Genomic DNA, 24,927 nt, shown 5'->3' with positions numbered 1-24,927 from the left:
AAAACTATCCCAATTCAGTACATATGTGTGGGTATGTGTGAGTGCATATAAAACTTAATCCTCTCACCTTTATGAGACAATTCTCCTCGTGAGATGACAGCAGCACATTTTCCGGCTTTAGGTCTCGGTGTATGATACCGTTATCATGTAGGTACTAAATTTACAGAAATCAAAGAAAAAATAATTCTCAGATTACAAGAGTATGTTTAGGGAATGTTGAAATAGTATTTCAATATCACCCTATGATGATTCAAGCTACACTGCTCAAACCAGATGTCTAAAATGTGAAGATATTTGCTTCTCTCCCCTCAAACAACTATCAGCCCTGCTCCCGAGGGCAGACACAACCAAAGAAAAGAGGTGCAAAGGCTGAGACCATGCAGCAATCGGTCAGTCAATGGTATTTATTGACCACACACTGTGTGCAGAGCACTGTACTAAGCACTTGGGAGAGTACAATACAGCAGAGTTGATAAATGCATTCCAGAGACTGTAACATAACCTCATTCTCCCCCAGTTTTGGGAATGCAGGTCGTGAGAGCTCTTTCCCTCTAGACTGTAAGCTCACTGTGGGCAGGGAATGTGTCATATATTGGACTCTCCCAAACACTCAGTACGTAGTAAGTACTCTGCACATAGTAAATGCTCAATAAATATGATTGACTGACTGACTGACTATCCTCTTATTTCTAAGGAAGACGTGGAATGGACACTTTCTGGCACTAAGAATCCAGTTGCGCTTTTCACTTCAATACTGCCCTGATTTGGCATTTCCCAGGAAGTCCTGTTCCTACCCCTACAGCCATAATATTAATAATAATAATAGTACCTATTATTGCTGTTCTTATTGTGGTATTTGTTAAGTACTTACTGTGTGCTAGGCATTCTTCTAAGGAATGAGGTAAATACAAGCTAACTGGCTAGACACAGTCCCTATCCCACATGGGGCTCACAGACTTAATCCCCATTTTACAGATGAGAGAACTGAGGCACAGAGAAGTGAAGTGACTTGCCCAATATCACACAGCAGACCAGTGGTGGAGCCGGAATTAGAACTCAGATCCTTCTGACTCCCAGGCCCCGTGCTCTATCCACTAGACCACGCTGGTCAATATGCCGCTGGGCAATACACAATTTTGAAAGCTAATAGGAAGAATGAGGAAAATTTCTTTAAGAACCACCCAAAATTTTCTAAAGGAAATTAAAAAAGGAAATCGCTCGAGCACGTTTCACAGAAAAGGCATCAAGTGGAACATAAAGCTGCCACACGATATATGATCCATTAAACCTACGTGGGCATTATCGAGCAGACTATACGCTCCAGTGGGCAGGGAATGCACCTTCCAACTCTGTTATGTTGTACTTTCCCAAGCACTCAGTAGAGTGCTCTGCACACAGTAAGCGTTTAATAAATATAATTGATTGATCAGTGTGTATTACTTTGATCCCAAAGCCTCATTTCCCCTTTTCGCACTCCCTTCTGTGTCTCCCTGATTTGTTCCATTTACTCACCCTGCCCTCAGCCCCACAGCATTTTATGCCCATATCTGAAATTCATTTTATTTATATTAATGTCTGTCTCCTGCTCTAGACCATGAGCTCGTTATGCGCAGGGAACGTGTTTACATGCCTACCAACTCTCAAGTGCTTAGTAGAGTGCTCTGCACACAATAAATGGTCAATTAAAATGATTATGGTAAAGAAAGTAAAGCTAGGGATTAAAAGAAATCCCAAACACAGTGCAAATGTCCACCTCTCAATTGCCAGTCACAGATTGATTATGTTCTGCCATGCAATGAGGATGGTCCATAAATGAAAAACTATCGACTACCAATGCAAATAATCTCACACACATATTCTGCCAAGGTCTTTACCCAAATATACAGTACTGAACTAGTGTCTTATTAAGAAATTTTATCTGACACTGCAAGAACCTCATCATCTCAGAAAAAATTCTGAGATGGGATAGTTTTCAGAGTATAAAAGAACAACAGACACCTAAAAGACTCTGTTTTCCAGTCTATAGTCAATGTTTGATTTTCTCTTTCCCTGAATTTTCAAAGCCCAGTTTCCACAGAAAAGCAATGTGGCCTAGTGGAAAGGACAGAGGCCTGGGAAGACAAAGGGTCTGGGTACGAATTCCAGTTCCATCACTTTCCTGCTGTGGAACTTTGGGCAAGTCACTTAACTTTTCTGTACCTCAGTTCCCTCATCTGTAAATGGGGATTAAGTGCCTATTCTACCTCGCACAGACTGTAAACCCCATATGAGGCAAAGATTCAGTCTGGTTGGATTACTTTACGACTACCCAAGGCATTAGCAAAGCTCCTGCCACAGAGTAAGTACTCGGGAAGCAGCGTGGCTCAGTGGAAAGAGCCTGGGCTTTGGAGTCAGAGGTCATGGGTTCGACTCCCGGCTCTGCCACTTGTCAGCTGTGTGACTGTGGGCAAGTCACTTAACTTCTCTGTGCCTGTTACCTCATCTGTAAAATAGGGATTAAGACTGTGAGCCTCACGTGGGACAACCTGATTACCTTGTATCTACCCCAGCGCTTAGAACAGTGCTCTGCACATAGTAAGCGCTTAACAAATACCAACATTATTATTACTTAATATCACACTTATTATAACCATAGCTCCCTCAATGAACATCTAAATATGGCTCAGAAGAATGACTTTTTTCCTACATTCTATAAAGTTTATAATAATAATGATTGAGGTATTAATAAAATGCTTATTAGGTGCTAAGCACTATACTGAGTGCCGGGGTGGATACAAGCAAATCGGGTTGTACACAGTCTCTGTCCCACATGGGCCTCACAGTCTCAATCCCTATTTTACAGATGAGGGAACTGAGGTCCAGAAGTGAAGTGACTTGCCCAGAGTCATACAGCAGATGAGTGGCGGGGACAGGATTAGAACCCATCACCTTCTGATTCCCAGGCCCATGCTCTACCCACTACACCATGCTGCTTCTCCTCCAGTCATCTACCTTCACAGCCAGTAGCATCTGATAAAAATATAGCTTGCATGTAGCTTCTTTTAGTCCTCCTTTCCTTGCCACTCTGTCAAACAATTCTCCTCCTTCCATCCTGAAATAACAAAACAGAATTTAACAATATACATTTTAGACAGCCTTGTTAGTTAATTATGGTATTTACTTAACAGGTTAATAAATATCATAACTACCAGTATTTAACTCTTCATACTTTGGATATCGGCCTTGTTCCCAGACAGGACTGAAAATGAAATCTTTTTTGTGGTCAAAGGACTAATGTTAAAATTAAGTACCTTCTCATCATATATACTGAAAAGTATATGTACATATTAGTTACTTTTGTAAGGTAGTAACGTCCATTAAGCAGCAAACATTAAGGCAATACCATCAGATTGGAAGGCCCAGATGCAATTTACAGTTAACTGGAGTTGAAATGCCCCATTGCGCTAATGTAGAAGTTGACCAGTCAGTCAGTGGTATTGAGTGCTTACCATGTACTAAGCACTCGGTAAAATACAATGTAACAATATAACAGACACATTCCCTGCCCACAATAAGCTTATAGTCTAGAGAATGAGCTTACTGTCTAAAACGAATGACTGCTGTCTGATTGCCTGAAAAAATATTCCCATCTATGTACATTTTCCTCCTGAATAAGCCATGTCAATTCTGCATATTCTTTCAGCATTTACTCAGAAATCAATATTTTTTAAAAGTGTCTGTTATGACATAAAAACTTACATTAACAGCATTCAAAGTAGGACAAAAGCCCAAAAAAAAAAATAGATGGAAGAATTCATCTTTGAGAAAGAAGATCGGCATCTTATTAAAAAATGTGCACCTCAAACTTTTGCTGGAAAACAGAAAATCTGTCAAGAACCCAAAACTATATTTCTGCAAGATATTTTTTAAGTCAGTATCAACTTTTTCACCAATTTAAACATGCAGAGTTCAAATTGTTATCAATACACTCTAGCTTTTGAGTCTTCTAAGGTACTCTAGCTTTTGAGTCTTCTAAGGTTACATTTAAGTAGAAACTGGAGAAAAACTGACTTACAATTCCAAAACAATAAAATAATCTTCGGCTTCAAAAAAGTTCTTAATCTTGACTATGCAGGGCTAATAAAAGAGAGGAAAAGGAAACCCATTAAAATTACTCTAAAACATTACATTTCCAATAACAAAGACATAGAATCACTGCATAGGTATGTCGGGCACACAATCTGCTGCCTTTAAGCGCTTATGGGTTATGTAAAGCCAAAAGGAGAACAAGAGGATATGTCTCCATGCCCAGAAATATCAAAACAAGGTAAATTAAATACATCTACAAATGCACCATTCTTTGGAAGTAGGAGAAAACACCCAGAGACACAACTGTGCATTGCAAGGGAAATAAATACCAAAACCAAGCAATAGTCATGAGCCAGGAGATCTGGATGTACTGAATGATATCAAGACAGAGACAGTGTGCAGGGGGACACTGGGAACAGGAAAGATGGAAAGAATGGGTTTCCTTACTATTAATCAATCACCATATTTACTTAGTACTAACTGAGGGAAGAGCACAATTCTAAAGACTCGGGAGACAACAACAGAAATAGAAGAGGTCAAAGGGGCATATACTTCCTTTACTTTTTGATTTACAGCATGTGTTAAGTGCTTACTATGTGCCAGCCACTGTTCCAAGCTCTGGGGTAGATACAAGTTTATCAGGTTGCACACAGTCCCTGTCCCACGTTGGGCACACAGTCTTAATCCCCATTTTGCAGATGAGGCAACTGAGGCACAGAGAAGTAAAGTGACTTGTCCAAGGTCACACGGCAGCCATGTAGTGGAGCCAGGATTAGAACCCAGATCCTCTTCCTCCCAGACCTGTACTCTTTCCACTAGGCCATGCTGCTTCTCAAAGAGGTACCTTTTTTCTTTTCCATTTATGGCATTTGTAATAATGATAACAATAATGATAATAGTGGTATGTGTTAAGCGCTAAGTATGGGTTAAGCACTGTAATAAGTGCTGCGGTGGATACAAGCAAATCGGGTTGGATTCAGTCCCTGTCCCACATAGGGCTCACAGCCTTAATCCCCATTTTACAGATGACGGAACTGAGGCTCAGGGAAGTGAAGTGACTTGCACAAGGTCACAAAGCAGACCAGTGGCAATGTCGGAATTAGAACTCAGGCCCTTCTGACTCCCAGGCCTAGGCTCTATCCACTAGATCACGCTGTTTCTCCAAGAGGTGCACAGGGGGTCTGGGGGTAGACAGGTGTGTCTACACCCTGAACCCAGGGTGGAGCGCTAAACTCTCTTTCCATCAGAAAATATAGGAAAGGATGGAGCGAGGGTCTTCTCCCCTTCCACTTTTGAGATTTGTACGGCAATCTATTGTCCTGGGTAATAAATTAGATACGATGTAGCGGAATTTTTCTCACCTCTCAACCTGGGGCTTACCCTTGCTGGACTGCAGAGGGAAAGGGAGGAAACTAACATCCGGAAAAGGAGAGTAAGGCCAGGACAACAGACCACGCTTTAACGTCCTTTAACCCCCATCTAAACTTTAAACTCATTATGGGCAGGGAATATGTCTGCTAATTTCTCTTGTTATTGTACTCTCCCCAGGGTGTAGAATACTGTTCTGCGCATAGTAAGAGCTCAATAAATACCAGTGATTAAGGAATTAACCAAATTTATCAAAACAAGACTTCATACCAGACAAAACATTCTTTGCCCAGAATAAACACCACTAAGCTTAGAGCTGTGCTTAGAGCAGATGCTACCTAGTAGGGAAAATATTTGACTTTTATCCTAGTAAGATGACTTGGTATGCTTTTTTTTTAAAAAAAAAAAAACCTTCAACTTAACCGAATAAGCAAAATGAGAATTAACTGGATAAAATAAACTCAAACATTTTCTAAAAGTAATAATAATAATGTTGGTATTTGTTAAGCGCTTACTATGTGCCAAGCACTGTTCTAAGCACTAGGGGGATACAAGGTGATCAGGTTGTCCCTCATGGGGCTCACAGTCTTCATCCCCCATTTTACAGATGAGGTAACTGAGGCCCAGAGAAGTGAAGTGACTTGCCCAAAGTCACACAGCTGACAAGTGGGGGATCTGGGATTAGAACCCATGACCTCCGACTCCCAAGCCCGGGCTCTTGCCACTGAGCCACAGTGCTTCTCCAAAGCAGGGTAGCATTCTATTTGTAAGACACATACTTCAGTTGGATTGGGACACTAGGACACTTGTGATGCTTGAACAAACACTTCTTTTGGCTTGGAATCAATGACTAAGAACATCACAAAACAGCTTTCCAAGGAATCGAATAACTGACCATTTTACTCACACTGAAAATAACCTTTGTCTTTCTCCCCCATGAGACTGTAACTCTTTGAGGGTAGGGGACAGGTCTTGCCTCTGATGATTACTCCACAGGCGCTCAGTACAATGCTCCACACTCAGACATGTTCAGTAAATACCACTGATTGATCATTTTGATGTGCTAAATTTGGAGGTTTAAATTTTAAGACAGCTAGGCACACTAACTTCCACTAATCAAAATTGATTACACCACTTTAAATAAATCTATGATGAGTGGCAGTGTGGAAAAAAAACAAGATTGATCATTAGATGGAAAGCAAAACTTGTAAAAATCCACTCACGTGATTTAATTTCTTCAAAATTTCAATTTCAGTTTCCACACTTTGAGCTGGATCCTTTTGAAAAGAAAAGAGAAGCAGCAAATAATAGATCAAAATTCCAATGAATTACAATGTCAACCACAGAACATCACCACAATCAACCCTTCCCATTGGACTATTGAGGACACATTTCAAAATTCAGGAGTGACATTATATAAACAATTCCAAATTACGGTGCTCTGGAAAATCCAACTCAGCAACTAGCAGGAGATGCACAGTGAAATATTTCCAAAATACCACTTTGATTTTAAATACTTAGGGGTACCCATACATCTTAGACTGTGACCCGTCGTTGGGCAGGGACTATCTCTATCTGTTGCCGAATTGTACGTTCCCAGAGCTTAGTACAGTGCTCTGCACACAGTAAGCGCTCAATAAATATGATTGAATGCATACATATACAGAGGTCTGCACACAGGAAGCCCTCACTAAATACCACTGATTGATGTATTTACTTTATACATATGAAAGAGCAAGATTGCTTAAAGTGCGGATCTTGGCAAATTTCAAAAGAGTGCCTATTCTATGAGTTGTTATTGTCAACTACAGTATCCAGTATGTCAATGTAGGTTAAAAACAACCCAATGGATTTAGTAGCCCAATAGTGCAATTCAACAAAGATCTCTATCTCAGTTACTTCTATAGAAAATAGGAAATAGTAAAAAATAATAAAATGCTAAGTCTAAAATAATGTATATTGAAAGAGGAAATTATTTCCTTTTAAAGGGGAGGGTGGCAGTGTCTAAAAAAACCCACCGACACTTAAGGGATTCTGAAGGACAATGCCCTGAAACTGCTGCACCCAATAGTCAAATGTTAAGCAAGAAACAGGCTCTTCTGGACCTTCTCTGGATGCTGTTTCTAGCCCTTTTATTAACTGAGTAAACATCTGTTAAAGAGGAAGCTCCACTCCATTGGCCTGAAAGCATCTGACAGCATCAGCCTCCTTCCTGACCTCCCAGCCTCCTGTCTCTCCCCACTCCAGTCCGTACCTCACTCTGCTGCCCGGATCATTTTTCTATAAAAACGTTCGGGATACCTCCCCACATTCCTCAAAAATCTCCAGTGGTTGCCCATCCACCTCCATATCAAACGAAAGCTCCTCTCCATTGGCCTTAAAAGTAGTCCATCACTTTGCCCCCTCCTACCTCACTTCGCTTCTCTCCTCCTCCAACCCAGCCCGCATGCTTCACTCCTCTAGTGTTAACCTTCTCACTGTGCCTCAATCTTGCGTGTCTCGCTGCCGACCCTTAGCCCATGACCTGCCTCTGGCCCAGAACGCCCTCTCTCCTCTAATCTACCAGATGACCACTCTGCTCAACTTCAAAGCTTTATTGAAGGCACATGTCCTCCAAGAAGCCTTCCCAAACTAAGCCCCACAATTCCTCATCTCCCACTCCCTTCTGCGCTGCCCCTGACTTGCTCCCTTTGTTCCCCCACCAAACCCCAAAGCACTTAGGTACATATCTGTAATTTTATTTGTATTGATGTCTGCCTCCCCAACTCTAGACTGTGACCTTGCTTTGGATAGGGAATGTCACTATTTACTGTTGTCCTGTACTTTCCCAAGCGCTTAATACAGTGCTCTGCAAACAGTAAGCACTCAATAAATATGACTGAATGAAAAACATTTATTAAGTCTAATGGCTTCTGCACAAAGATGAAAGCATTTCTTGTATGTCTCTCAAATGCACTTGTTCTACTCCCTGTCATCCTTGTTTTTCCTATTCCTCTGTACCTAATAATAATAAGAGTAGTATTTGTTAAGCACTTACTATCTGCCATGCACTGTTCTAAGCGCTGGGGTAGATACAATTTAATCAGGTTGAACACAGTCCCTGTCCCACATGAGGCTCACATTCTTAATCCCCATTTTACAGATAAGAGGACTGAGAAGTGAAGTGACTTTCCCAAGGTCACATGGCTGACAGGTGGCGGAGCCGGCATTAGAACTCAGGTCCTTCCGACTCCCAGGCCCATGCTCTGTCCACCAGGCCACGCTGCTTCCTAATTGGCTATCTGTCTCCCTCTCTAGATTGCAAGCTCCTTATGGATAAAGAACAGTGTATTTTGCTTCTCTTTTCCTTTCTCCAAGCATTCCGTACCATGCATTGCATTTTAACAGGGACTCTATAGATGTCATTACACTGCTCTCATCCATGACATTCAAAGATGATGCAACTCAGTAAAGTGCTCTGCATAGTCAGCACTCAATAAATACCACTGATCGATTAATAGATTGCCTGAAGCCAGAATTCAATCCAGGATGTGGGTTAGGTTGAGAACTATTTCAGCCAACAATCCATCCACATTACAGGCACATAAAGGGTCTCCCTTGCAATGCTGTTATATTTGCTACTTGCAGCACCTAATGTAGAAATGTTTGTGATTTTTAAAAAATCTCTAATATCAACCTTGTTTAGCCTGGAAATGTCATAAAAGCATCCTCTTCTTTACTGCACAAAAATTCATACACAAATAAAAATCCTCTGAGAATGTGTGTGGGTGTTTGGACCCCAGAAAACCACCACAGTAACAAACACTTAAGTAGACTAAAGTAAGGAGACAGGTACAAGCATGCCCCAAAATACAAACTGTAAGCTTGTTGCAGGCAGGGAATGTTATACTGTACTCTAAGTGATTAGTCTAGTGCTCTGTGCATGATAAAAGCTTGATAGATACAAATGACTGAATGACAGCTGTGAGGTCTTCTTTAAAAACAAGGATGCATTTAGAAAAGCTGTATGATCGGGTACACTTTCTTTTACACTTACATAATGGAAATTGGGATCCGTTCTAAAGCCTCTGGAAAACTATTAAATTCCTTTCTGTGCTCTACAGCATTACATTAAGTATCCCTAAACTACTGTTTAATCTTTGCTAAAGTAATTCATAGCAAAACATCACAACATTAAGTGGGGAGTTGTGGTGTGATTTTGATCTTTTGCAGGAGACTGCAAAATTAGGCTTGTTCTGCTGGCTGTGGTAGTGGTTTTTTTTTACTTATCCCGAAGAATTTATCCAGCTTTGAAGAACAGTTTTGTTGTCATCAGAAAGTATCAATTCCTTATCTACTCCATGTTTAGGACAATGCTTGCCCCTAGTAAGCATTTACTAAATACCATCACTATTATTCTGGTTAACATATCTTCCCACCTTTGATTTCTTTTCTCTATCACGGTCTTTGTCAAGCATTCTTATAAATTTGTCTGCTTTAATTTAAAAATTGATGCAAGACTTTTTAATGCCAAAATATTAGCAGGTGGTGGAGCGATCATAACTTCCTTCTCTGTTTTGGTACTGGCATATTTGTCAAGTTGTCAAACAATGTATCCCTACCTCATACATATTGTGGGTCACTTTAACTTTGGGTAAAGTATCAAATCATAACGTTATGTCTCCAGATTGTTTGGATCACGGAGTGGCTGTACTTACTGCCTCCCTCACAGAGCAGAATGAGAATTTCCTTTTACTGATTATCTTCACAGCTACTTTCTTACACGTTGTCTTCTCAAACGCCAGTTTCACCTCTCCACAGGCACCACTAAAGGCAAAAATTGATTTAAGATTTTTAAAAAGGTGTTAAAAGAAAACGTTTACCTGCTGATGCTTTTTTGAAAGCATTCCGTACTTCTGTTGACCAGTCCTACATTTAGCCCCATTTTATGAAAGATGCCTGAAATCAACACCCAGAAAAATCTCAGTTTAAAAAAACGATAGCATGCTCGAGCTTTCTGACTGGGTGGTCTGGGAGCTTCCAGGGGAGCTGGGACTTCCACCACCCTCAGGAGCCTGATCACTTCACCCATCTTCTGCCATGTCCAAAGATAGCATGACCCGAGGCAAGAGGGATTTCCTGCTCAGGACTGTGAAGGAAGCAGGAGGTCCCGGCCACTGCCTGGGTGAGAAGAGAGTTCAACTGAGCTTCCTCTGCCAGTCTTCCCCACTTTTCAAAATAATCTCAGATTCACACACGTAAATACACGTCGTTCGACGCGTACCGTCTCCCTGTACCCATAACCACACCCACACCTGCATTATATAGACACATTTATCCTTATTTTTCATGCTTCCCACAAAAATCTACACACCTTCTATCAAACCTTCTCACCCCAAAATATAAACATATGCTAATTTAACATACCCATCTGAACCTTCCCCTTTACCCTCAAGCCCACACAAATATAATTATACACCCCAATTCATAACTTACCCATAAATCACACACATGCTTCCTCTCTCATACATTCTCCGGTCTTACAAGCCCATACCATGTCTCTCTCCCACACATTGAGCACATCCCTCCATACTTAAATCCTCCCCTCACCATACCTATTTACATCATCCCCACACAAAGATTCTTTTCCCACCCCATACACAAGCACACTGTTCACAGACCTTCCCTCAGACCCGATCACTTATATACACATGCATACATACATCATACAAAGATAGGTTATGTGTCCACAAACCCACATCTCCACACAAATTCAACACATATGGTCATAAATCTCTCCCACCTGGATGTGTTAGATCCCCACAGGCAAGGTCATACAGAAACATATTTACACAGAAATCTCAAACTAGGCCATATAAGCGGACCCACACAGGAAAAAATACAGACATGGGGCAGGGGAATAAGTGCTATAGGGTAAAGGTCAGAGGAGAGTGACAACCAAAACAGAAGTCTAGGAGAAAAGCAGATATGATGCAGTACAGAGAGGAAAAATGAGAAGTACAATATCTATTTAAACCCAGGCAAATACTGGGTACCTCTGTTATTTCTATTCAGATAACACCCTTGGCAGGAGTGATATCCTATTGGTCTAAAAATGTTAATGTACATCCTTAAGCACAAAACTTACTTCCAGAAAGTGGTGAGGAATATTTCTGGCTTTCCTTGCTGTATTCTCTGGGTTAACTAATAGCTCTAAAGCACTCTGAAAACACAAAGCACTAATAGGTCAATGTTAAGCATTATCTTCCATTTAACAGCCCTGACTTCCCTTTCCCATTCTTCCAGTGATCCTGTTCGAGATGTGATAGTTTTTAAAAAGAATCCGGACCTTCCCAATTCCATTTTCTCTCACCGTGAGTCTTTAAAAAATAGAATACAGCTTCCCTCCGTAGTAGAAAATTACCAGAAGGATTTCATACCTTTTCTTATTCCTTGCTTATCTCCCTCAGATTACTAAGGATTTCTGTTCATTATTTATGACCTTCTTCAGTACAGAGAAAAGGAGAATGGCTAATCTGAAATTAAACAAAGTGGTGTGGTTTCTCGTGGAGTTAGAATGAAAGCATTTTCCCTGGGGCTGTACTTTTTACCAGCTGTCTTCAAAATGTTCAAACACTCTGGACTTTTCTTGGTTGGGAAAGTTTAGGCAAGAACCTTGACCTTCAGATTCACCCAATTCTCTTTCTTAGTGTTAGAAAATGTCCTGCATGCTTTTTTTCTTCTATTTGACTTGACTGTCTTTTCACACTGGGTCCCAACCAGCAGGGAAAGTAAAAGAAATAGTGGTTATTTACCTGTAACCTTGTTCCCTTGAAGGCATGTGGCCTTGTAACTTTTATTGCTACCCTCACTCATGTTCATACTTAAATTCATTTATTTATAGGTATATTCACTTGTGTTTAGCTGCTTCTCCTGAAGTGTTCGTATTGTTTCATGCATTACCCTTATTCTCCCTCCTGCATTCACTATTTGGAAGTAATAGTTCACTATTAGCCCTCCTTTTCCCTCCGCCCCTTCTCCCCTCCCCATTCCCCCTACTACCTGCCTTTACTCTATCCCCTTCCTCTCCCCATAGCACTTGGGTATTTTGTATATATTATTACTCTATTTTATTCATGCTGTGTATATATATCTATGATTCTATTTATCTTGATGGTACTGATGCCTGACTACTTGTTTTGTTTTGTTGTCTGTCTCCCCCTATTAGACTGTGAGCCCCTTGTTGAGCAGGGATTGCTTTTATCTTTTGCCAAATTGTACATTCCAAGCGCTTAGTACAGTGCTCGGCACACAGTAAGTGCTCAATAAATACAATTGAATGAATGAATATTTGGGATTTTTTTTTGTTTCACCCATTAAACTCTAAATTCCTTGAGGAGTGGAAAGGTGTGCTAGGTTACTATTGTATTCTCCCACTGTGCTCAGTGCAGGGCCTACCACTCAGAAAGTGCTAAAATCAATCACTTGGCAATATTTCTTCAGCACTTACTGAGTGCAGAGCATGGTATTAAATTCTCAAGCAGCGTGGCTTAGTGGAAAGAGGATGGGCTTGGGAGTCAGAGGACACGGCTTCTAATTCCGGCTCTGCCACTGGTCTACTGTGTGACCTTGGACAAGTCGCTTAACTTCTCTGTGTCTCAGTTACCTCATCTGTAAAATGGGGATTAAAACTGTGAGCCCCCACGTGGGACAACCAGCTTACCTTGCATCCACCCCAGTGCTTAGAACAGTGCTCAGCACATAATAAGCACTTAACAGATACCATAATAATAATTAAAATTAAAAAGATTTCAAGAAGTACAATCGATCGATTGTTAGCCCACCAATTTGGTAATCCCTTCAAGCTGTTATTTTATGGTATTTCTCAAGTGCTTACTATGTGCCAGGTGCTGTACTAAGTGCTTGGGTAGATACAAGCTACAGAGCTTGGACATAGTCCTTGTCTCACATAGGGCTCAGTCTCAATCCCCATTTTGCAGATGAGGTAGCTGAGGCCCAGAAGGGAAGTGACTTGCCCAAGACCACAAAACAGACAAGTGGTCGAACTGAGATTAGAACTCAGATCCTCCTGACTCCCAGGCTTGGGTTCCCTCCACTAGGGGACGCTGCTTCTCTGCCAAAGCTTCATCGGGCCTTCAAGGAAATTTAGTAGCTGACAAGGGGCCTATGCACATCTTGGGGAAGAGCTAGCCCTTCTACATCTTCAGTCAAGATCACCATATTCATGGAGAAGCAGCGTGGCTCAGTGTAAAGAGACTGGGCTTGGGAGTCAGAGGTCATGGGTTCTAATCCTGGCTCTGCCACTTGTCAGCTGGGTGACTTTGGGCAAGTCACTTCACTTCTCTGTGCCTCGGTTACCTCATCTGTAAAATGGGGATTAGGACTGGGAGCTTCACGTGGGACAACCCGATCACCTTGTATCCCTCCCAGAGCTTAGAACAGTACTCTGCACATAGTAAGCACTTAACAAATGCCATCATCATCATATACATCTACCAGACACTAACCTGTCAGCCCCTCCTAGTTGGCCAATCAACTTCTGCTGCTTCTCAACCAAGGCCAATAAGTCCAAGGATCTATAAATTCTATATTATAAATTACCTATTTATATGTCTGTCTCTCCCTCTAGACTGTAAGCTTGTCATGTGCGGGGACCGTCCCTGCCAACTCAGTCATATGGCTCTCTCCCTAGCCTTCAGTATCATGTTCTGGACATTGGCTTTAAAGCCCTCAATCACCTAGTCCCCTCCTACCTCACCTTGCTACTCTCCTATTACAACCCAGTCCGCACACTTCGGTCCCCTAATGCCAACCTTCCTCCTCTAATGCCAACCTTTTCACTTAATAATAATAATAATAATGTTGGTATTTGTTAAGTGCTTACTATGTGCCGAGCACTGTTCTAAGCGCTGGGGTAGACACAGGGGAATCAGGTTGTCCCACGTGGGGCTCACAGTCTTAATCCCCATTTTACAGATGAGGTAACTGAGGCACCGAGAAGTTAAGTGACTTGCCCAAAGTCACACTTCTAACTCGATCTCATCTATCTCACCGCAACCTGTCACTCATGTCCTCCCTCGGGCCAGGAACACTCTCCCTCTTCATATTTGTCAGACACTTACTCTCCTTGCTTCAAAGCCTTACTGAAGGCACATCTCCTCCAGAAGGCTTTCCCTGACTAAGCCCTTCTTTCTTCTTCTCCCACTCCCTTCCTTTTTTCCTCTGACTGCTTCTCCTCAATTTCATTCGCTGGTGCCTCTTCCACCTCTCATTCCCTAATTGTGGATGTCCCAAGCACAGGGCTCGGTCCTGAGTTTCTTAATCTCCTAGAGAAGCAGCATGGTGTAGTGGAGAGAGCCCAGGCCTGGGAGTCAGAAGTTCATGGGTTCTAATCTTGGATCCATCTCTTGTCTGCCGTGGGACTTTAGGCTTGTTACTTTACTGGGCCTCAATGACAGGGACTGTGTTCAACCCGATTTGCTGTATCCACCCCAGTGCTTAGCACAGTGCCTGGCACATAGTAAGCGCTTAGCAAATAGCATGCTTTCTCACTATACATTCATGCTCTGGCCTGGTTTAACCTAATGCCATATTACTATTGCATCAGCCCCCTCATTAATCTAATAATAATAACTTTGGTATTTGTTACATGCTTACTGTACACCAGGCACTGTACTAAGACTGGGGCAGATCCAAGCAAATAGGGTTGCACACAGTCCCTTTCCCAGGTGGGGCTCACAATCTCAATCCCCATTTGACATATGAGGGAACTGAGGCCCAGAGAAGTGAAGTGACTTGCCCAAGGTCACACAGCAGACATGCGGTGGAGTCAGGATTAGAACCCACAACCTTCTGACTCCCAGGCCCGTGCTCTCTCCAATATGCCATGCTGCAAATTCAGCCTCTGCCACCTTCAATCTAAACTACATGCTGCTGCCTAGACCGCCTTCCCGAAATACCACTTAGCCAGTGTCCCTTCATCCCTCCAAAACCTCAGATAGCCACCCATCTCCCCCTGTATCGACCACATGGTTATTCTGATATTTTATCCTGACCTAGTCATACCGACTACCTATTATTTCCTTGTTCTCCCTCCTACTTGTTCTACTTAAATACTTCTTGTCTGACCCCCCGCTTAGATTGCAAGCTCCTTGAGGGCAAAGGTACATATCTGTTTCACTTCTGATGTACTCCCTCAAGTTCCTGGCACAGTGCTCTACACTAGGAGCTGCTCAAAGAATACCACTGACTGACTGAGGGCACAGAAGAGTCTCCCTCACTGACCCCTGGATTTCTCCCGAACTTTTAAAGATCATCTACATTCCCTTCATTCCTTCATTCAATCGCATTTACCGAGCTCCTACGGTGTGCAGACCACTGTATTAAGCACTTGGGAAAGTACAATACAACAAACAGACACATTCACTGCCCACAAGGAGAGTCCTTTGCAAATGAAGCAATTCTTGGCAAGTCTGACCTTTTATCCTTTGGGAACTTCTCAGGGGGACTTCTCTTTACTTCATGACTTTTTTTTAATTGAATTTATTAAGCTCTTACTATGTGCCAGGCTCTGTACTAAGCACTGGAATAGATACAAGCTGATCAGTTTGTACACAGTCTCTGTTTCATATGGGGCTCAAAGTCTAAATCCCCATTTTTCAGATAAGGTAACTGAGGGTCAGAGAAGTGAAGTTACCTGCCCAAGGTCACCCAGCAGACAATTGGCAGAGCCGGGATCAAACTGTGACTCTCAGGCCCAGGCTCCATCCACCAGGTCACGCTGCTTCTCACAGGCCATGCTGCTTTGTGAGAGAAGCAAAGGGAAAAGAAGTTGTGGCTCCCCCTTAGAGATTGGCTCATTGAGAGATGCCACAAGCTGCATCTGACTCATTGGAAAGGAGGCAGCAATACTATTCCCTTTCAAACCAAGGAGGGAAAAATAGACTGTCTCTCACAGCAGTTTTCCCTCCTCGGCCAAGAAGCTGCCTGGTAAGCAATTCAATAGGAACATAATAAACTGAAAAGCAAAGTGAATGTGTCCCTGTGTGCACAAGCAGACCATGTTGCTGTGTCCTAGGTGATCCTTAAATTCAGAGCAGTGAACTCGGTCAGATCCATCAGGACCACAATCCCCACTAGAGAAGCACGCTTGACCTAGTGGATAGAGCACGGGACCGCGAGTCTGAAGGACCTGGGTTCTAATGCCAGCTCTGCCACTTGTCTGCTGTGTGACCTTGGGCAAGTCCCTGCACTTCTCTGGGCCTCAGTCCCCTAATCTGTAAAATGGGGATTGACTGTGAGACCCGGGTGGGACAGGGACTGTGTCCAACCTGATTACCTTCTAAATACCCCAGTGCTTAGTACAGTGCCTGGTTCAGAGTAAGCATTTAACAAATTCCATTAAAAACAAAAGTTTTTTTGGCCGAGGGTGGCAAAGGGGTCCACATTTTCCATCCCTACCTACACAGCCTGATAGTCACCTGGGTTCTAATTCTGGCTCTGCCCCTTGTATGCTATGTGATCTTGAGCAAGTCACTTTACTTCCCTCAGTTCCCTCTTCTGTCAAATGGGGTTTCAATACTTGTTCTCCCTCCTATTAGGCTGAGACACCCATGTGGGAATGGGACTGGGTCAAGCCCAATTACTTTGTCTCTATCCGAGTGCTTAATACAATATGCATTTAATCGTATTTACTGAGTGTTTACTGTATACAGAGCATCGTACTAAATGATTGGAAGAGAACAATATAACAGTAAAAAGACACATTCTCTGCCTCTTGAATCTAGAGGGGAAGTCAGAAATTAATATAAATAAATAAGTGGCACATAGTAAGCACTTACATACCAGTTATTATTACTACCGAATCAATTAATTAATAGTAGTTACTGAGTGAATACTGTGTACAGTGCACTGTTCTAAGTACATGGGGAAATGTGTTAGACCACTCGCAAACCAATCTCTGAACTGTTTTACTTGATCCAGGTCCCAGTTAATCTAAAGGAATCCATCCTTTGGCTAATTTTTCCTCCCTGCTATAAGGCTTTACGCAGCAAAAGCGGGTGAGGAGCTAATGGTCATTTCATTAAGGGAGCCAAAACTTTGTATTGGGAGGGGTAGCTAGGACTGGACAGCCTCCAAATTAGCAAAGCAGAACAGAATCCAAGGAAAAAAGTCACCACATTCTTGGCAAAAGTGGAATCTTCGAGGGCAGCAGAATGAAGACCTCCATATTTAACTAATTCAGCTGTTCGGAGAAGATTAAAGCTAATCTTGAAAGTCTAAAAACAGTCTCTTCCTAATGGTCTGTAGCTGGAACTTCAGAACTAAATGGAGTAAAAAGGATTTAGAGATAAAATAGAACAAAGGGCTCTAATACTGTTTGTCATTCGCTACTTCAAAAGAGAGTTCTCCCATTTGTTCTTGAAGTTAGGCATGCAGCTTAAATCCATATCCCTAAAAAAAAAAAATCTTCTCCCCAGTGACCTATGGCCAAAGCAAACAGATGGCTAATGTTACATTCATTGCTCATTAATAAAAAATTATCTTCAAATATTAAAAAAAACCTTTAAGACACTCCCCTTATTTATGCCTTTCCAATGTATAAATGGGGGGGGGGGGCCTGTGAATTTATTTTTTCACCCCTCCCTCAGCCCCACAGCATCTATGTACATATCTGTAATTTAATTTATATCAATGTCTGTCTCCCCCTCTAGACTTTAAGCTTGTTGTGGGGCAGGGAAAGTGTCTGCAAACTCTGTTATACTGTATTCTCCCAAGTGTTTTGTTCAGTGCTCTGCACACAGAAAGCACTCAATAAATACAATTGATCCTCACCACCAAGGTGTGCATATATATATGTACACACACACAATGCACACATATGTACAAACATATTCATCTGAACACTGACTCATTTATTCAGGAACTTCATCCTGATATTCTTATTCTTCCCTCCTGCTCCCATTATTTGTAAATAATTTATGACTACCTATCTCTTCCATTAGATTGCATGCTGTTTGAAGACAGAGTCAATGCCTTTTGCTCTTTGTGTATCTGGGTTTGGGAGGGTTTACCAGGGCTCTGTACATAGCAGATGCTCAATAAATAGCATTGACTGACTGATCCTAGATTAAATGTTTCATCCAGTGTATTATTATTTACTGAGCTTCCATTGGGTGCAAAGCACTCTACTAAATCCTTGGAAAAGTCCAAAACAAAATGGCATGTTCCCTGTCCACAGAAAGCTTACACTCTAAGAGGAGAGATAAATACAAAAATATGCACAAAGAGTAATCAGAATAACTGAGTATTCAACCTAAGCTCGCTATGGGCAGGGGCCGTGTTTGCTAATTCTGTTGTATTGCACTCTCCCAAGTGCTTAGTTCAGTACTCTGCACATAGTCAGTGCTCAATAAATAGCATTGGTTGATGACTGATCTAGAAAGACACAAATCCAACAGAAAAAGTTGTTCTCAAGGATTCAAATCTTGGCTTGCCATCAATTGCCATGACCTATTTTATGATTTGCAGCTCTACTAGAAGGGTGACGGCTGAAACCAACATTTCATAAGAAAGCTGGCAGCTGATATCCAGCCAAACCACGATTGACAGAAAGAGAAATGTAATAGAAAGTTAGAGAAAAAATATTTACCTTCCAAGTGTTTTATACATGATGTATTTTTCTCTGAATTCACTAGGGTAGATCGATTGATCATCTACAGTCAGGTCAAAAAATACAAAAACTGGGGAAAAGAAGCAAAGAAACAACATATTAAAGATATCCTTCCAAATTGCAATATTTGATTGGCTACAACAGGACAATAATGATCAGAAACTTTTGCATGTGAACAAGAGTTGGGGTGATTAGCCTCCTGTCAGTGTATTTATTTATTTTTATTAATGTCTGTCTCCCCCTCGAGACTGTAAGCTCATTGTGGGTAAGGAATGTTTCTGTTTACTGTTATATGGTACTCCCCCAAGCGCTTAGTACAGTGCTCTGCACATGGTCGGCAGTCAATAAATATAATTAAATGAATAAATGAATGCCAGTCAGGCCCAGAGAGAAATCCAGCCCTAAGAAACTTTCAAGAAGGAGCAGGAGAGAAATCTTAGGACAAAACCAAGCTATTGGTAATGGGCTGGGGAGGGGCACAAGTTGGCTCACTGCTTCTCCTCCCCCAGTACTCCCCGGATGATAGAAAGCCCAGAAATCTGTTACCAAAGTAGGGCAGAACTAAAATACATCAGGATGCAGACAAGTAAAATTTCAATAAATGGATAAAATCTGGGATTTATCATTAGTACTTTCTCCTTTAAGTTGCTCATTGTTCAAGTATAAGATGTACCATCAACATAACACCGCGAGAAAAGGTAAGGATTTGTACTCCCTTTTATTTTTTTATTTTTTGGACCTCAAAGGTATTTTGAGCATTTTTGCAAGGCTGGATTTCCTGCCAACTACTGTTTTCCAATAGAAACGCTTTTCATAATCCCATGTCCAAGTTTTAAACCCAAAAAGGAATCAACGCCTAGACACAAGAAGCAAAAAAAAACCTCTCCCAGCTCATTCTGGTTGACACCTCTCGATGGCGAGCTCGTTGTGGGCAGGGAATATGTCTACCAACTCTGTTGGACTGTACTCTGCACACAGTAAGTGCTCAATAAATACCACAGACGATGGCACCACCTCCCCATTTGAATCTAACTTGGTCAGAACAAACTTATTTCTAGAAAATGTAGGGTTTCCCTAATTGGATTAATTTACGATCTCCTTCTATTGTTAAAACAAATAAGAGACTCCCTAGCAAATATTTCTTACTTAATATTATGTCCAGGATTATCCTGACAGCTCTGGTGGTATAAAGCACTACAGAATCAGAATTCACTTTCCTCTTCTATGGCAACTGCAATGGCAGGGGAGACACCTTGCTTGAAGTTTGGCGGAGGAAATAAACATTGGCAACATCGCTGTCCACTCGGTGCGAATGGATCAATCGTCCGATCGCATTTATTGAGCGCTTACTGTGCGCAGAGCACTCTACTAAGCTCTTGGATGAGTACTACATAACAGAGTTGGCAGACACGTGCACTGCCCACAATAAGTTTACAGTATAGAGGGATCACCTCCAGTCAGAAAGGAGCAGGGGTCAGTTACCCAGCCCAGCCATTGGATGGTGAAAAGTGGAAAGCCCATTTGAGACAGTCGCTCTCTTTATTCATCCCCCGTCCCAACCCCATGCCACTAGGTTCATACCTGTCATTTATTTCTATTAACGTCTGTCTCCCCCTCAACCGTAGGCTCAGTGTGGGCAGGGAGTGTCTATTGTTATACAGTACTCTCCCTAGCGCTTAGTACGGTGCTCTGCACACCATAAGCGCTCAATAAATACGATTGACTGACTGACTTAGTGGGAAATGGGATAAAGTAGGGAAGGGGGGGAGGGAGGGAGGGAGAGGAGTAATGGAAGGGAAGATTCCCTGGCAGGCAGAGGAGTGAACATCTTGGGTTTTCTTGCCCCCCACAAGTCACCCCAGCAGAAGATACATCCTAAACATCGAGGCCCATTACCTTTATTAGTCAGTAATGACAATGCAATTTCAGAATTGTTACTCAACACCAGACGTTTGCCTTTCCCAACACACTCCTTATTTACAAAGGTCCCATTCCCACTGTGATCCTCGATGTAGGTGATGTAAGAACTTTTGGGTCCCAATTCCTAGAATAGAAGAGACCTCATTAGCCAGCTTTAAAAAAAAATGGTATTTGTTAAGCACTTGCTATGTACTACACAAAGCACTGGGTAGATCCAAGCTAATTAGGTTGGACATGGTCCCCTGTCCCACATGGGGCTCAGAGTTTTAATCCCCATTTGACAGACGGGGTAACCGAGGCAGAGAGAAAGGAGTGAAAATCGGCTGAGATGTAGGGAAATAGCCACCTGGTTACCAAAATGAAAATAAGATTGCAATAGAATCCAGTTCCTCTCAACGAAAAGTTCACTGTGGGCATGGAATGTGTCTACTGTTATACTGAACTCTCCCCAGGGCTTAAGACATTGTTCTGCACATAGTAAGTGCTCTATATATGACTGAATAAATGAATACAATATATATCAAAATCAAGGTTCTTCATTCCAAGTACTGAAAGAAGTGGGATGGTGCATTGTTTAGCCCACCTCCTGCTCAGTCAACTTGGCTCCAAGCCTAAATCAGGCCCCCCATTCATCACTAGTGTTAATAATTTATGCTGGGTAAAAGTAGTAAAAAAAAAAAATGCCGACTGCACCAATTTTCCATCCTTTTTAAACCTGGAAGATCAACGAATAAATGATTTTATGGGTGGTCCCACTAATGCACTGATTTGCAAGGTTACTTTACCCCTCAGAAACTATTTAATGGATGAGGACAGTGAACATGAAAGACTTCCCTTGGTCTGACTGTGGAAGAAGCAAATTACCACAGCTGTCCACTGACCCCAGAGGAAAAAAAATGCAGCTGCCTCAACCCCATTTTGTGTCCCAGGAGTCCACATACCTAAACCTAGAATCAAGCACTCGGTTTTGGAGTCATCCAAGATGAAAGACGAAGGCCCGTTCTTCACCGCCGTCATTCCTGCTATTATTCTGAATGAGATCTCCAGCTAGAGCCCTGCTCAGATTGGGTGAGCCCATGACCCAAACCAAATCCGAATCAGAGTCGCCTCAGCCAGGATGGACTTGCTCGTGGGCAGAAACCTAGTTCAGTCTCTTTGAGCTCCTTCCACTTTTAAGGCCTCTGATGGCTGAAGGGCTCTGAGGTGCGGTAACGTTGGCAACTACCCACCCCCAACTTCACCCCATACCCTGTCTACTCTTATCAGCTAGGGTAGCAAATCTCAATTAAAAAAAACAGGTGCAGATGCACCATAGATGGTTAAGGAGACCATTTTCCCTGCCCTACAAAAGTCAAACCACTGGATTCTATTACAATCGTCACAAGGCTCAGCTGGTGGCAGGCCAAGGAAATCTAGCCCTGTGAGCAATTTATTAATCAGCTGACTGATCAATGGTATTTACTGAGCACCTACTGTGTGTCGATCACTGTACTAAGAGCTTAAAGGAGCCTCTGCTTCCTGGCTTCTCATTTCTAGCGCTTCAGGTCAAAGCATCCTGTTCCCAGCCCCTTGCTGTGTCTGACAAACAACAGGCAAACCCCATAGCACTTAAGTGCATATCTTTAATTTTATTTACTTGTGTTGATGTCTGTCACCCTCACTCTAGACTGTGAGCTCACTGTAGGCAGTGAATGTCACTGTTTGTTACATTATACTTTCCCAAAAGCTCAGTACAGTGCTCAACACATAGTAAGCACTCAATAATAATGAATGAATTCTACTTCCACAGATAATTTGCATGAAATTCTCAGATGTTAACATCTTCCCAAATGGAAACTTCCCAGCAACCTCGGCACGGTGGAAAAAAATCAAATGGTCCTCGGGTCAACTCAGCACTTGACTAGGTTTGGAGGGTTGGGTCTAGTCCATTCACCAACAACATTTAATGAATGCCTCTACTAGTCAGAGCCTTTAACTAGGCACTTGAAAACATTCCACAAAGTAAAAATACCTGGTTCCTGTCCTCGAGGATCTTAAAAATAATGATAATCATAATAATTGTAGTATTTTGTTAAGTGCTTACTACATGCCAAAGGCCGGGGTAGAAACGAGATAACCAGGTTGGACACAGTCCCTGTCTTACCTGTGGCCTCACAGTCTAAACAGGAGGGAGAAGAGGATTTCAATCCCCTTTTACAGATAAGAAAACTGAGGCATAGTTATCTGCCTGTGATCACACAGCAGGGGAGTGGGGAAGCTGGGATTAGAACACAGGTCCTCTGACTCCCAGGTCTGGGCTCCTTTCACTAGGCCATGCTGTTTCCTTAGAAATCTAATTATATCCCTTTGGGGTGAAGATAAATACAGAAGAGTCCCACTTAAAGGACAAGAGTGGGAAATAGGAAAAGTGCATGAAAAGAGGGAGTGGAAATGTACAGCTCTTGAGAAATTTTCAAACCTACCCTGAAAATCCTAAAGTGCTTCTTGCTGTAGGTTTTATATTTCTCTGTTCTATTTAGCTCTGGCTTATCAAAACTGTAGTCACAGCTTTTATCTCTTCCAAACCAGTAGTCATCAAGCACACATTCTGTAACAAAGAGGCATCAAGATATCAAAAGAATGATTTAACATTGTAAAATGGCAATATAAAAAAAAAGCTCTTGGTATTACTGTGTCGTAATCTGTCAAGTTCTTAGTACAGTGTTCAGCCCGTAGTAAGAACTCAATAAATGCTACTGTTTTTCCAAACATGACTTAGATGGACAAGAAAATAGAAGACACTATTTTCTGCCCTTAAGGAATTTAAAATCTACTGAGGAGACAAGTTAAACAAAAATATATACAGCAGAACTTTGTGGTTCATGAATTTTTAAAACGCAATTTGGGATATCAAAGACAGCAACCATCACACTAGTCTTCCCAATATCCTTTCTCCCAAGTGCTTAGTACAGTGCTCTTCAGATAGAAAGCACTCAGTAAATACCATTGATGATGATGATGATCCTTTGTCATAGTATGATAAAGAACACTGAGTTGGCTATACCTCATCCTTTTTTTTTTTCCCTTTCAATTGTATTTTAAGCGCTTACTCTTCCTCAAGCACTGTTCTAAGAACTAGGGTAGATTCAAGTTCATCAAGTTGGACTGTGCCACAGGGGGCTCTCAGGCTAAACTGGAGGGAGGAGGACTTAATCCTCATTTCACCGATGTGGTAACAGGCCAAGAGAAATTATGTGACTTACCTAAGGTCACACAGCAAGCAACTGGCAGAGTCAGGAGTAGAATCCAGGTCCCCTGACTCCCAGGCCCACACTCCTTCCACTAGATTATGCTGCTTCTCTGACCCGATATGGAATTTATGACTAACGACATAAGTGAGTTAACATTTACCCTCCATCTTTGAATAACATAGTGGCTCCCTTGGAAGTCATCTCTGCACCCATTGACTTCTCTCTCACTTTTTCCTTCTCTACCAAAAGGGAGAGAGCTTGAGAGCTACAGGAAACTACAGTTGTAGCTAAAGTTAATATATATCCTCATTTCTCCTGGAAATCCCTGAGCAGCAGAAGATAAAGATAACAAATGTCGTCAAGTACTGCAAAGGAAAAGTGCACTTCCTATTGCTAATCAAACCAGCAGTAGATTTAAAGAAACTGTCTGTTGCCAAATTCCTTTTTCCCTTTTGATTAGACTGTATGTCCTCTTGAGGTACAGGAAGTATATTTAATTCAAGCCTGTGTATTCTTTCCCAGTGCTTAATAATAATTATGGTATTTGTTAAGCGCTTACTATGTGGCAAGCACTGTTTTAAATGCTGAGACAGATAAAAGGTAATCAGGTTGGCCCACGTGGGACTCACAGTCTTAATCCCATTTTACAGATGAGGGAACTGAGGCCCA

At 41.9% G+C, this 24,927-nt stretch overlaps 1 protein-coding gene across 7 annotated transcripts in view; it reads right to left on the bottom strand.

Moving 5' to 3' along the window:
* CHEK2 (checkpoint kinase 2) overlaps positions 1-24,927 on the bottom strand; it is a 52,564-nt gene that overhangs the window by 18,541 nt on the left and 9,096 nt on the right. For 6 of the 7 annotated variants that reach the window (XR_003754204.2, XR_005661243.1, XR_003754205.2 and 3 more), the window contains exons 4-11: positions 23,491-23,615; positions 21,005-21,152; positions 19,088-19,178; positions 10,134-10,242; positions 6,660-6,713; positions 4,055-4,116; positions 2,992-3,091; positions 68-154 (exon numbers count right to left, since the gene is read on the bottom strand). Coding sequence is in view for 4 of the 7 variants with exons in the window: in XM_029049152.2 (XP_028904985.1) it covers positions 68-154; positions 2,992-3,091; positions 4,055-4,116; positions 6,660-6,713; positions 10,134-10,242; positions 19,088-19,178; positions 21,005-21,152; positions 23,491-23,615 (776 nt within the window). In the remaining 3 variants the exon portion in view is untranslated. The remainder of the gene's footprint in view (positions 1-67; positions 155-2,991; positions 3,092-4,054; positions 4,117-6,659; positions 6,714-10,133; positions 10,243-19,087; positions 19,179-21,004; positions 21,153-23,490; positions 23,616-24,927) is intronic. The other variant, XM_029049153.1, reaches the window with a different exon arrangement.

Source organism: Ornithorhynchus anatinus, chromosome 21 (assembly GCF_004115215.2).
Source record: "Ornithorhynchus anatinus isolate Pmale09 chromosome 21, mOrnAna1.pri.v4, whole genome shotgun sequence".
Classification (NCBI taxonomy): domain Eukaryota; kingdom Metazoa; phylum Chordata; class Mammalia; order Monotremata; family Ornithorhynchidae; genus Ornithorhynchus; species Ornithorhynchus anatinus.
The sequence above is the reverse complement of the archived record's forward strand: the minus strand, read 5'-3'. Positions and strand labels throughout refer to the sequence as shown.